The sequence below is a fragment of the Mauremys reevesii genome, linkage group 5, assembly GCF_016161935.1.
Source record: "Mauremys reevesii isolate NIE-2019 linkage group 5, ASM1616193v1, whole genome shotgun sequence".
Taxonomy (NCBI): Eukaryota; Metazoa; Chordata; order Testudines; family Geoemydidae; genus Mauremys; species Mauremys reevesii.
In genome coordinates this window covers 10,413,635-10,427,398 of record NC_052627.1, presented here as the reverse complement: position 1 = coordinate 10,427,398, position 13,764 = coordinate 10,413,635, and the positions used below count along the sequence as shown (strand labels likewise).

Below are 13,764 nucleotides of genomic sequence, written 5' to 3'. Positions count from 1 at the left end.
AAAGCACCTGAAATCAAACATTACGATGTCTCTACGAGATAAATGTTGTTTTTGCAGAAGCAGACTGGTTTACAACTTGGTTTACTAACCTCTGTTTCCATCCATGACGTTCCTTCCTTGCTCTTCTGGGCTGTCCCCATGCTGGCCGGCAGCCCTTCACACTCAGCTGAGAGGCTTTTCTTGCCTGAATCACACGCTTGGCCCAGCTGCCCATTTCCACATCCTTTCTCCAGCAGTGCAATTGCCATTCGGATCAGGTACAGCTCGATATTCGCAGGGACCAGTGCTCTAATCGCTGTCATTCTGGTTACATCTTGGAAGGAAAAAAATATATATTTTTTAATAAATTCCCCAAGTTCCTGAAGTGCTTCTCCAAATTAGAGCTCCAGGAGCACTCCGTTGAGCTTTGGGGAAGGAAGGTTCAACATCAACAGCCAGTGAATTTTCCCCTCATTAAAGCACAGCGTATTTTACAGCATGGAATGGGTTAAACAATACAACAAAATACAGTTCACAGCGTGAACTTTATCAGAAAGGAAAACATTAGCCCAATGAGCAAATCCTGACCTCACTTACAGCCGTGCAACCCCACTGCAGTCAAATCTGGCCCAATAAGCCATTAGCACTCTTCTCTCCCACTTTCCTTCCCCTACTCCAGCCAGTCGCTGTACTTTAAAGGCAGCTAGGCTCTTCTACAGCTTTCCTCTTATTTTAAGACACTGCATTGACAATGCTCTTAATTCACTTTCCTAGCGAAGAGGAGCACTGTAGGAGTCTGTCCACCTATGACTGGTAGTAGATGGAGCCAGGGGCTCATGGTAGACAAGTCATTTCAAACTCCTCTCTCCCGCTGATCCAGCTGTTTTTCAGCAGCACTGGCCAGTGCAACCCTGGCTTTCTGTCCAACTGAAATTGGAGTTCTCCAAGCACCCAGTTGAGTTTATGCCGTTGAAAGTGAGTTGAAGGTGTCTGGACAGCCCTCTAACTGCTCTTAAAAGGGTTTCTGGGCTCATTGAAAAGCAGGCGTGTAAAGGGGTCTGGACATTTCAGAGAAACTAAAACTGACCAAAAGCTAAAAGGACACTTTCATAAAAAATAAAGAAAAAATAGATCTCCAGTATCTCCTCCTCATAGCGTAACAATGTGTACCTGTAAGTTGGTGCTTAAAAAGGTGGTGTGGCATTTTCGTTGTTTTATTTAAACAAAACATATTAAAAAAGGACCATGTCCAATCACAGGATCAACTTTAATAATAAATACTAGCCACAAATGTCTATTATTTCTTCATTTTTATCCAGAGCAGTGGTCATTGATGTCACTGTCGATCACATACCCATATGTCATGGCCACCTCCCCATCTCAATCTCCTCCCCCAACCCTCCCTTGCCCCTCTAATCATTAGGATTGGGGGGAGGGATAGCTCAGTGGTTTGAGCATTGGCCTGCTAAACCCAGGGTTGTGAGTTTAATCCTTGAGGAGGCCACTTAGGGATCTGGGGCAAAAATTGGTCCTGCTAGTGAAGGCAGGGGGCTGGACTCGATGACCTTTCGAGGTCCCTTCCAGTTCTAGGAGATTGGTATATCTCCTATTATTATTATTATTACACACCATAAGGTGGCGCTGGTACCTTTCATGAACAATTTCATAGATTCACAGAGTTTAAGGTCAGAAGGGACCATTGTGATCATCTAGTCTGGCCCCCTGTAAAGCAGATCTTTTATTAAAAATATGCCATTCTAATTTAAAGACCAAGCGATGGAGTATCCACCACATCCCTTGGCACATTGCTCCAACCAGTGATTGCCCTCACTGTTAAAAGTCTGCATCTTCTTTCTAGTCTGAAATGTGTTTATCATTTAACAACTGCTCATGCTCTGCTATCTAGAAATAAAGTGATGCACAGAACACAAATGAATCATCTCTGGGAAATACTGACAATATTCTTCATTTTACTTAAAAGGGACAAAAGTAGTTTACATCCAAAACCTTACAGAAAAGCTTAACAAGTGTTCTCCTGATTTTTGTCGTTAAGTGGAAGTAGATTTGTTGCAGAACTTGTTGACCAGAGTGCGGCAGCCCAAAACACCACGCATTGTGTTAGCACATGGAAACAAAGGAGTAACTGACTATAAACGTAGCAGCCAGGTGTCACTGTCCCAGCTGAATGAAGTGCACAGAGTTAAACACTCCACCCTGTGGAAATCATTCAGATTTGATGGGGCTATCTGTTGTACAGATAAGAAACGTATCTTGACAGTGCTGGTTAACAGGTACAAATCTGAATTGCTTCTGGGGCCCACAAGCCCTAGAAAGTGGCATATGATCACTGACCTACAAAGTACAGCTTAGTGTACAAAGTCCAAAAACAATGGAGCCCAGCTCTACAGCAGGGAATTGCTGAGCTGGTGAGAATGAGCATTCAGACTCCCAGAAATTCCTCTGCTCATTCTAAGCACCACGCCTTCCTCCTGTGAATGTCAGTGACTCATTAATGGCCCCAGTAGAGTTGGGGGTGTGGAAAGAAGAGAAGACCCAGGGCATTCTTCCTCATTTTTACTGTGTAACGCCGACAGACCCCGGTCGTTGGCAGGTGGGATTGAACCAGGGACCTTCTGGAGCTTAGTGCATGAGCCTTTACAGCATGAGCTAAAAGCCAACTGGCTCTTAGCTAAGGCTGTAGAGCAGACTCACTTTCATCTCTCTCTCTCTCTCTCTCAGTGGTCTCGGTGGCACTAGATGGGACAGAACCCCACACGCAGGAGATGTGGGTGTTACATATTTCACCTAGCTGAGGAAGCGCGTCCCGAGCTTCAGAGACTTCCCCATTGAAATCCCAGACGAGCCCCCACTTATAACGCTGACAGACCCCAGTCGTCGTCAGGCAGGATCGAACCTCTGGAGCTTAGTGCATGAGTCTCTACCACATCAGCAAAAAGCCAGCTGGCTGGTAACTAAGGCTGTAGAGCAGACTCATTTCTCTCTCTCTCTCTAAGTCATCTCAGTTGCACTAGATGGGACAGAACCCCACACCCAGGAGGTGTGGGGGTTACAACTGTAATTGGTGTCCTTTTAAACAGAATGAAGATCATCATCAATATTTGCCATATTAGAGATCTGGGTTCTATCTCTAGCTCTGCTAGAAGTGACAAATGTAGCATCTCCATTACCTTGCCTGCAATATGGAGGGATGAAAGCTGCTTCCTTCTGATGGGGAAACAATCACAGAGATGACATGACTCACCCAAGGCCAAGCAGTAGATCAGTGGAAAAGCTGGAAATCGAAACCCTGCTTTAGGGCTACCAATTGTGAGCTTATATCACTAAATCAGGTGCCCATCTAACATTTATAGAATTCTGATAAGTTTTAAAATGCAGGTAACAACCTATTTATTAGTTTACTTGTCTGGTTCTCTTCGTCACCCAGTATCTTAAATGACCCAGGTTTGCAATCTGAGGAAATTTAAGATATTTTCAAGGATTCACTTGGCATGCTGCTGGTGCCTAAGTATAACTATTCACTGGGGCCAACGTTTTCAAACTCAGAGGCTGAAGTTAGGTACCTAAATATGGACACAGTTAAAAAATTATGTCTGGATCTTTTTACATATTGTTAAGACACCAATCTTCTGTATGCACTCAACTCAGAAGTTCTTAAAGAAAACTCCCCTCCTCCTCTCTTTTATGGCTTGAGGCTGTGGCTTTCCATGCACCCTTATCTCCCACTGGCTTCACACCTGAGGGGGAATGCCCTTTGCCCTGCCATGCTCAGCTTGGCTCAGGAATGGGTCCTCAGAGTGATGACTTCTCACCAAAGGAACAAACAGGATACATAGGTTTCTTGTTTCCTTTATCCATATCCCAATGACTGTCATTGAGACCTTCAGTCTAGAGCTCTGCTTCTCACCTGAGTTGATGGGAGGGTTTTGGATGATATCAGTAATAACCTTCTGAACTTCAGGAGTCAGACCCGCTCGTTCTAAGTCGACTGGGTAGCCCGCTTTCAAGGCTTGGGATAAATGAGAGCCAACCACAGAGAGAGGCAGAGACCTGCTTTCACTTATACTCTTCTGGGGAAACAATGAGAGAAGAAATCTGAAGTGGTAAAAGTATATGAGATCTAACAACAAAAGAACCAAAGCCCTCTTTGAATCCCACTGATTCCTCACTTTCTCTATTATATCAAACATAAGCTTCTACTCTTCACTTTCAATGCCTTTCACAGCCTATTCCCACTTACCTTTGATCTTTCATTCAGTATCAAAAGGCTGGCTCCTACCTCCAATTGGCCCATGGCTCCATCCTTTATCACCCACTTGGTAAATTTTCAAACTAGCACCTTGGTGCTTTCTCCAATGCTGCCCCGCATGCCTGGGAGGAGCTCCCCATAAACATCTGCAAAACTAACTCCTTATCCTCCTTCAAAGCCTTCCTTAGGCTTGGTCTAAACCAGGGGTCTCAAACATGCGGCCCGCTCCCCAGGGCCGCCCCCGCCGGGGGGGGGAGGCCCCAGGGGGCTCCGGGGGGGCCCTCGCCCCAAGCCCGGCCTCGGCCCCCCCGAGAGCCCCCGCCCTCCCTCCCGCCTCGCGCCTCCTGGCCCCGCTCGATCGCCGCGTCCCGCCCCCTGAGCGAAGGGCTCTGGGCTGAGCTCTGGGGGGGCGGCTGGGAGCCTGGGCCGCGCCCTGCGCCGCGAGGCTCCCTCCCAGCCCGCCCTCAGGCCTCGCGGTGGACGCGGGCGGAGCCCGCCGGGGGGGGGGAGCGGGGCCGGGGGGGCGGGCGGGGGGGCCGGGGGGCCGGGCCGGGGGTGGGGGGGGGCGGGAAGGGGCCGGGCCGGGGGCCGGGCGGGGAGGGCCGGGAGGAGGGGCCGGGGGGAGGAGCCGGGGGGGGGGGGCGGGGCGGGCGGGGGCGGGAGGGGCGGGGGGAAGGGGCCGGCCGGGGCGGGGGGGGGGGGGGGGAGGGGGGCCGGGGGGGGTGGGGGGGGCGGGCGGGGGCGGGGGGGGGGGGGGTGGGGGAAGAGCGCGCCGCGCGCAGCCGCCGGGGTCGGGCGGTGGGGGCCTGTTTTGTTCGGGACCGCGCTAGTGCCCCACCGCCTTGGTGGCGCAGAGGGAGGAGGAGGAGGGGGGAGCTGCGCGCTTAGGGAGGAGGTGGAGGAGCAGGACAGGCCTCAGGGAAGGGGTGGGTGGGGGGGGGGGGGGGGGGGGGGCGGGGGGGGGGGTGATGCTGGGCCCCTCGGGCCAATGCATGCACCCTCCTCTGGCCCCCGGGGGTCATTTGAGTTTGAGACCCCTGGTCTAAACTGCATACTTACTTCACTATAACTATGTCACTCAGGGGTGTGAAAAATCCATACCGCTAAGCAACATAGTTATACCAACCTTAACCCCCCGGGTAGGCAGCGCTATATCAGTGGGAGAGCTTCTCCTGCCGACATAGCTCCTGCCTCTCGCAGAGATGGAGTTTATGAAGCTGATGGGAAAGCTCTCTCCCATTAGCTTACAGCGTCTTCACCAGACATGCTACAGCAGCAAAGCTGCATCTGTGCTGCTGCGCTGATGTACATTTGTAGTGTAGACCTGCCCTCAAAAGTCTCCTTCGCTGTGATGCCTACAAAAAACATGACAATGGTTAGGCTGCTGGTGTGCTGCAACCACTGCCTGTCATGTCTTGATGTTTTCTTGTACTCTCCCTGCCTGTCTGTATTCATCTGTTGTTTCTTCTTTTATGCTTAGATTGCTCCAATATGCTCTTTAGGGCAGGGATTGTCTTTTTGTTCTGTTTGTACAGCCCCTAACACAGTGGAGTCCTGGTCTGTGACTGGGGCGCCGAGGCACCATGGTAATACAAATAATAAATGATAATGCATGGTGCTGCTGCTTCACACACCAACCGCAAGAACAGGAGGCCACACAACAAGAACTCCAAACCGCATCGCAAGGCACATTTTTCTGATCTCTTTCAGACACTGAATCCAATCTGTGAAGAGGTTTCATTTCGAAAGATTATTTCTGCCTTGGAGAGCAACTTCTCACTGTGACCCTGAAATCCCATGCGTAGAAAGGATTCTGCTCTGCATTCAAACGTCTAAGGAACAGAACCCAGAGCGCCATCCTTTAGCAGCGGCCACGGCGCTGCGCCAGACTTGCTACTACACTGTCATGGGGCTGGAGCAAAAAGAGATGAGCTGTTGCCAGGACCTACATGCTACGCTAGGCCACTGCATCTCCATGGTTTGCGCTCTACCTCTGGCCTGCTCACAATCGCCCCTACACTGCTACAGAGACAGCTACCACCAAGCTCTGCTCTGCTACCTGGAAGAAACAGATCAATCCCAGAGCATGGCAGTCTGCACCATGCAAAGGGAATCATATTTTCACCACATATGGGGCCTTCCACAGCTATTTCCAGGGCTACAGGACTTCACTGGTGATGGAGAGACAGTTTAATGACAACCTAGTAGCTGTAACTGTACAATCAGCTCAGCTCACTTGTAACGTTCGGTTTGTGAAAGCCCAAAACGTTTTGTCCCTCAATAAAGCAGCCAATTATCAACCTTAACTGCAAGAGATCTGTAAACGCAGCAACCCTCGCCGAGTCCTAATGTCACTGTTGGCACCACCAGAATAGAAATGATAACACACAAAAGCTGAGTGTTTCAAGTTCTTTTAGGTGGACTCCATTACCCCAATCTTAGGGCAACCTCTTTGATTTTGCTTAACTAGAGTTGGATTTTTTTACAGGATGGATTTAAAATTAATTATTTTCCCTGAAAGAATTAGGCTTTATGTTTCTTTTATTGACTTTCCCCCAGACAATACACACAGGGGAAATGCAATAATCACGGTTATTTGATCCTGGGCATCAAATTACCTAACACTAATTGTTCTATTGCTTCTTGTTAATTAGTCCTTGGGCATTTTAATTTAGCGACTATCTGACAAGGTTCACTCACACACTCTTGGGACGGAGAAGAGAAGCTTGAAGCTATTTCAGCATCATACTAACGGATCAACGAGTGATAAAAAGTGAGAAGCTTAACAAAAAAGATATAAAAGCAATGGATTATGGAGCACTCCTTCGACGGGCACAAAGCAACATGCCTATTTCTCCCTGGGTGTTATGGCTCTCTGCCTACACAACAAATTAATAAAGCGTTCAATGCAAAGCCCCATGTTAAGGTCACGTTATGCTTAGGAAATGAAGGTTGGCTATTTGTCAGTGGAGTTCTTCGAGATAGACTCTTGCATGTTCACTCCTGCGATGCACTGACTGGGAGCAGCCAGGACGGTGCCACCTTCTACCAGCAGTGCATGTCAGCGCACATCCCTCCCTCATCCCCAGCATTGGGGCGCGTTCTGTGGATGCGGCTATAAAAGGGGGGCTTGGCGCTACTGCCCTCTCAGTTCCTTCCAACTACTACAGTGGAATATACCAAGTAAAAGTGACATTAGGACACCGAAGGAGCGAGGAATGCAGGTGGGGAGTGTGAATATGCAGAGTACACCTCAAAGAATTCCGATTACAAACACCCAACCTTCACTACTTCTTTGAGTGTCCTCTGCACATTCCCACTCTTGGGATAGTTAGACAAGCAGTACTGTAAATATGGAAGAAGGGAGTGGAGTTTTAATTAAATAATGACTGAAGCACCACTCTGCCAAACTGTGCTTCAGAGCTGGATGCCAGATCCAATGCATAATGTCTTGTAAAAGTGTGACTTGAACTGCATGGAGCAGCCCTGCCTATTTCAATATGAGGAATATGTTTGGAGACTGCTACAGATGTACCTGTCCTTCTAGTAGAATGGGTTCTAAGAGGACCAGAAGGAGCAAGGGAAGCTTTTTTGGTAAAAATTTCTCAATACAAAGTCTAACCCATCTGGACAGGGACTGTGCTGAAATGGCCTGACCCTTAGAAGTACCAGGTAATATAAGCTAAGAGCGCTCTTGTAAGCAATGTAATCTAGACTCCCCTTTATGCGAATTAGGTTTAGGAAAAAAATGCAGGTAAAGTTCTACTCTGATTGATATGGAACTCCAAGACTGCCTTTGGAAGGAATTTAGGATGTGGTCTAAGATCACTTTATCTTTATGAAAAGTACACGGGGGAGGGCGGTCTGCCATCAATGCATACAACTCACTAATTCTTCTAGCGGAAGAAATTGCTAGTATGAAAAGCTGTCTTTATAGAAAGATGAAACAGAGAACAATCCCGTAGAGCGGGGTAGGCAACCTATGGCACGCGTGCCGAAGGCGGCATGCAAGCTGATTTTCAATGGCACTCACATTGCCTGGGCCTGGCCACTGGTCCGGGGGGCTCTGCATTTTAATTTAATTTTAAATGAAGTTTCTTAACATTTAAAAAACCTTATTTACTTTACATACAACAATAGTTTAGTTATATATTATAGACTTATAGAAAGAGATCTTCTAAAAATGTTAAAATGTATTACAGGCACGCGAAACCTTAAATTAGAGTGAATAAATGAAGACTCGGCACAGCACTTCTGAAAGGTTGCCGACCCCTGCTGTAGAGGCTCAAACGGGGAAGATATAGGTTATATTACTACTAAATTCAAATTCCATAGAGGGACTGGGTCATGAACTGGGGGATACAGATTCAATAAACTTTTTAAAAAGTTTTTCACCAGACTGCATGAGAAGGTGGCTTTAACCTTTACATGAGTATAGACTGCTGCTAGTGCTGATAGGTGCATTTTAATCAAGAGAAACAAACCCATTGTTTTTAAATGTATCAAGTGTTCCAAAACCAGTTGTGAAAGGGCTGAATCTGGGTCAACATTCCTATCCGCTGCCCAAATAATTAATCTTCTCCATTTAAACTCTTAGCTTCTCTCTGTCCTTGCGCCATCTGCCCACCCCTTGTATGCACTACAGAGATGTGCCTACCTGGTGAGCAGACCTCCAAATCTTCTCTCTTGGATAGAAGAACTACACTTGGGTTGATGCCTGGGGACCTCTCTCTGCTGCAAGGGCAGATTTGCCCTTAAATGCACAAAAGGTCATTCCAAGTCACGGTTCCCAGAACTGTGCAAATGGAGTATTTTGTGCACTACCAACTCCCAAGTGCCTGTCTTAGCAGATGAGAGTAACATGGCTGAGATCAGGGTGCAGAAAGAGTCACAGTTTTGGAAGTCTCAATCAGAAAGTTGCACTGATATTTAGTCTTTCAATTTTGCACTCAATTTTCCTGTGGGGCTTTTTCCAGGCCCTTCGACTCTTACATGGAGGTACAATGCAAAGGGTTTGATTTTTTATATCCCGAACAGGGACATGGTATTCGCCAGCCCAGGGCTCATTGGCAGTGTAGGGAGAACCTAAGAGAACAGCAGCAACTAACTCAGTCTGGCCCTCAAGTCTCCTGTTTTAACAAGTTTGCAATCTCCATACACACAATATTCCCACCACCATCTATTTTAGACAACCAGCATCTCCACATCCCCACCAATGGGAAATAACATACCAAAGACTGGTTCTTCTCATGGAACAGCATGTGTGTTATGAGCTGGGACTGCGGAAGGGGGCTGCACCCACCTCTCTTCTGGAGGGCTGCTGGCTGCTTTTCCCTAGATCCACAAGTAGGGAATGTGTCTGTCTGTAAGGCGACAAACAAGAGTTAGCAGGAATAAAGCCCAAGAAATCATCCTGTCTGGTCATCTGCTCTGGAATTGGAAATGGAAGAGCTAGACTTTGAGCAAACTAAACTGTACAGTCAGACTGTGTTCCACACATAAACAGTAGAACAGTCCCAAGATGGGTGCTTATAATTCATATGCACACACGCACACACAGGTGCGCTGAAGCAAGCTGTAGGATAGTCTGCTTAACATGCCTGAGGGGTCACAAAATAACTGGTGTCTGGACTGACACACACCGGACTGGTTTGTGAGTTTCTGAATTATCATAGAATATCAGGGTTGGAAGGGAACTCAGGAGGTATCTAGTCCAACCCCCTGCTCAAAGCAGGACCAAGCCCCAGACAGATTTTTGCTCCAGATCCCTAAATGGCCCCCCATCAAGGATTGAAGTCACAACCCTGGGTTTAGCAGGCCAGTGCTCAAACCACTGAGCTATCCCTCCCGCCACTGCACTGTTAAAAGAGTTTGATACTCATATGTACTATAATACATACTGTAATGCAGAGTAATCTTTTATTTTTAAATAAATACATGTTTTTGTGTGTTCTAAGTTAAGACTTTTTTTTTAGAAACTTGACAAGACTCCTTCTCCCAACCTCATGCCACACACACACACGGTTCTGCCTCCACAGAAGGGGCCAACACAGCCTGCATCCCAGCAACCTGATCTGTGACGCAGAGAGAAAACTCCTCACAACAGTGAGAAACACTCATCTCTACCCAACCACAGACAATTTAGCAGGCATTCTTCCTGCCTGTACGTAGCTGCTGGTTGGGACTCTGCAGACGCTAGAGTGGAGAAGAAGAATCCTTTCACCTCTAGGGTAGCATAAGAGTGCAAAAACTCAGAATGTGATTTCTGCCACTGGCAGCACAGAAGCTCCCCTGTGCTTTGTCTGTCGCCACAATGACCAGCGAAGAAAGCACACTGGGACAGGGTGCCACCATATGGATAGTAATGGACAGAATAACATCTAGTACTTTTCACCATTAGATCCCCAAAGCACTTCACAAAGGACGTCAGTATCATTATCCCCATTTTACAGTTCACAAAACTGAGGCATAGAGCAGTGAAATGACTTGTCCAAAGTCACAGCAGATCAGCAACAGAGCTGGGAACAGACCTCTGACCTCCCAAATCTAAGTCCAGCACTCTGTCTACTAGGCCAGAAGAAGGGAATCATAAGGTTCATTGAGAGTATTGAAAGAGTGGGTCCACTGGCCAAAGTATCCTTCAGAACAGTCAGGTCCACCTGTCTCCCAGGATGGACCAATAAAATGGGAAGCAAAGGTGAGTCCTGCCCTCAAACCAGGACAGGCACTAGTCTGACTGTGACAAAGGCGAATTCCATATGTCTCAGTCTTCAACCCCAACCCAAATATCAAATCTGGGATGTAACCAGCTTTGTGTGCTGAGCCAGAAACACCTGAAACAGTCCCATGGTTGTCATGGCAGCAATGAGATAATGGACCCATCCAGACCAGTTATTTTTTGAAAGGACATTCAAGACACTGAGGACAATCACCTCAGCTCAGCAAGGAAACCTGAGAGAAGAAAGACAGCATGTACACCAGCACACGCTACATTTGAGACGGGTCCTAGGACTCAAGAGGGACACTGACAGGAGTTCAGTGATGGTGTTTGTGTCTGTGTCTGTTTTCTTGTTTTCAAATATGAGCCATTGGAAGTCAAGAGCTGGAATGCTGATTTTATATAAACCAAGCCACTTTGAAAAAGAGCACTGATGACAAAAGAGCTCAGTCTGCAATTTACCATGAATCCTAAAACACAGGCTGCATAGTTACTAGCTATTTTAAGAAAAACTGGATGCTTGCCACACACACTGTTAGTGAGTTTATATATGATTTCTAAAAGAATGGAAAGCACGCTTGGGGAACTGGTGAATAATCAGGCCTCCTCTAGGTGTAACAAGGTGTGTGCATTGATGCCATATTCTGAAGATTTCATTCCTAAAACTGGCTGGCTAGGAACTACAACATTGGTGTACCCAAGCACGGACTAATTTCTAACCTCTCCACTGCTGCCATCTGGCCTTCCTTCTGGGGGAAGTAACAGTGAGGTTCCTTTCTTTGTTACCAGCACCACACGGGCATGCTGACTGTGGCCATTAACAGGTTCCATTTAAAAGAAACCTTGGTGTAGGGCTCATCTTACAGCAGGTATTATTGTTCCACAGCTCCCAGGAGGAGGAGGGGGATTAGGCCAAGTGTTTACATTCTAGTCCCTTCACCAGATAGAGAGATCAAGCCAAGCCTTGAATTGCTGAGGCCTACATGGGATTTAGATGAGAGTCCCCCCACCTTAGAGATGAGGGTCTCAACACCCCAGGGTTTTGCTTGTTCTCCAGGCCAGCCACGGGGTTTACAGTTTGGTTCAGTGGCTCTCTGCACCCCCACTGTACACATTGTTCCAGCACCCCTGGCCACAGAGAAGCTTGTAATCATGACATGCCAAGCCCAGGGTGTGAGAGATCAAGCTTACCCACCCATCCCAGTAGCCACTTGTCAGTTATTCAACGAGTGATGAAGACAGCCCCTTGAGTAACCTACTAGATGCTTAGCTATGATGTACATGAGACGGTCGCATCTCAGGAGGGCAACTACTTTGCCTCAGGCAGATCTGGTAAGAGAAAGGAAGAATCCTTAACAAGAGATGGGAGAACGAACATGGGAAACAGGAGAACATGAAGGGAAAAACAAGGGCATGAAGAAATGAAAGGAGAGGAGTTGATATTGTATTTTGAAAACTTCTTAAGAAACCTGTTTAGAAGCACACTTTCTCTGGTCTACTTGTCATCCTCCACACAGCCAACCAGACGAGCTGGATGCCACTACCCAGGCCCAGCAGTTTCTTGCTGCAGAGGAAGCACAATCTGCCCTGAGGAGGAGTGAGAGGAGGGCTTTGCTCAATATCAGCAACTTGAGGTGATTCAGGAGGACTGTTCACAGGCTACAACAAGAGTCCTGTCCTATAACTGGAGGAAGGACAGGGACCATGCCAGAAAGCCTGAAAAATGGGACTTGTAAATCCCAAGGTGAGGTAGATCACAAGGAGGAAGCAGAAGGCCTTGCTGAGGGAAAAATCTTACCTCCAGACTATTTGTATGGCAAAACTCCTTGATATCATCCAGGAGAGGAACCAACATGGCAGATTTTGCTTCAGATACGCCATCAATTCTCTTCACATTTTCAACAGTCGTAGGCCTATTTCGGGTAGAACAAGAACACAATGGAGAGTTACCGGGCTTTGCTGGTTTATGTTTTGGAACATGGAGTGTAGGACAGAACAGGACTGACAATCCCCACTTTAACCACAGATTACACTGACAGGTGATTACTCTGCCATCACAGCACTGTCTGCATTTTAGTCATGTTATTTTTCAAAGTTCTTATAAAAAGGTCTGTGGAGGAAGTGTGTGGCTTTTTGCTAGTGCTTAATATTTTCTGGCACATACATTATTTTGCAACTATGAATGAATGTATTTTTTTTATGTTCTGTCGTGGCAAACTGGCTATAAACTGGGCTTCAACCACTTGCAGGGGTCAAAAAGGGATTCCCTCCACAATGTATTCTGGGTTTTCTGTTTTTATCTTCTTCCTCTGAAGCATCAGAGATGACCACGGCTGGAGACAGGACACTGGACAGGGAAGACCCGCGCTCTGAGGTGGCACCGAGCATTCAGTCTCTCAGGGGCTCGTCTGGCTGGTTCTTGCTCACATACTCAGCGTCCAACTGATCGCCATGTGTGGGGTCAGGGAAGACTCTTCACCAGGTCAGACTGGCAGGGACCTTGGGGAGTTTTCACCTTCCTCTGCAGCATGCGGTTATGAGGGTCACTTGCCCAGGTTATCTGGGTAAATCTCATCTATCATTTCCCTGCCACTGCAGGGACCTCAGGCACTTGTGCACCTCGGTCCCTCCTGTTCTCTCCCGGTGACACATTACAGCCTTGTCTCCTATGGACTGTAAATCTTTAGTGTACTTTTGATTGTTGGGTTAGATGAGAGGGTGCTAGGTGGAATTGATGGCTTGTGATATACAGGAGATCTGACCAGATGATCTGGAAGTCCCTTCTGGCTTTAAACTCTAT

The 13,764-nt window shown here is 47.5% G+C and overlaps 1 protein-coding gene across 7 annotated transcripts in view; it reads right to left on the bottom strand.

Annotated features, from left to right (window-relative positions):
- Window positions 1–13,764, bottom strand: part of WRN (WRN RecQ like helicase) — a 167,770-nt gene that overhangs the window by 9,618 nt on the left and 144,388 nt on the right. For 6 of the 7 annotated variants that reach the window (XM_039540800.1, XM_039540798.1, XM_039540796.1 and 3 more), the window contains 4 exons: window positions 12,763–12,877; window positions 9,478–9,609; window positions 3,905–4,067; window positions 90–313 (listed from right to left, as the gene is read on the bottom strand). In XM_039540800.1, the coding sequence (XP_039396734.1) occupies window positions 90–313; window positions 3,905–4,067; window positions 9,478–9,609; window positions 12,763–12,877 (634 nt within the window). Of the gene's footprint in view, window positions 1–89; window positions 314–3,904; window positions 4,068–9,477; window positions 9,610–12,762; window positions 12,878–13,764 lie in introns of those variants that run through there. The other variant, XM_039540802.1, reaches the window with a different exon arrangement.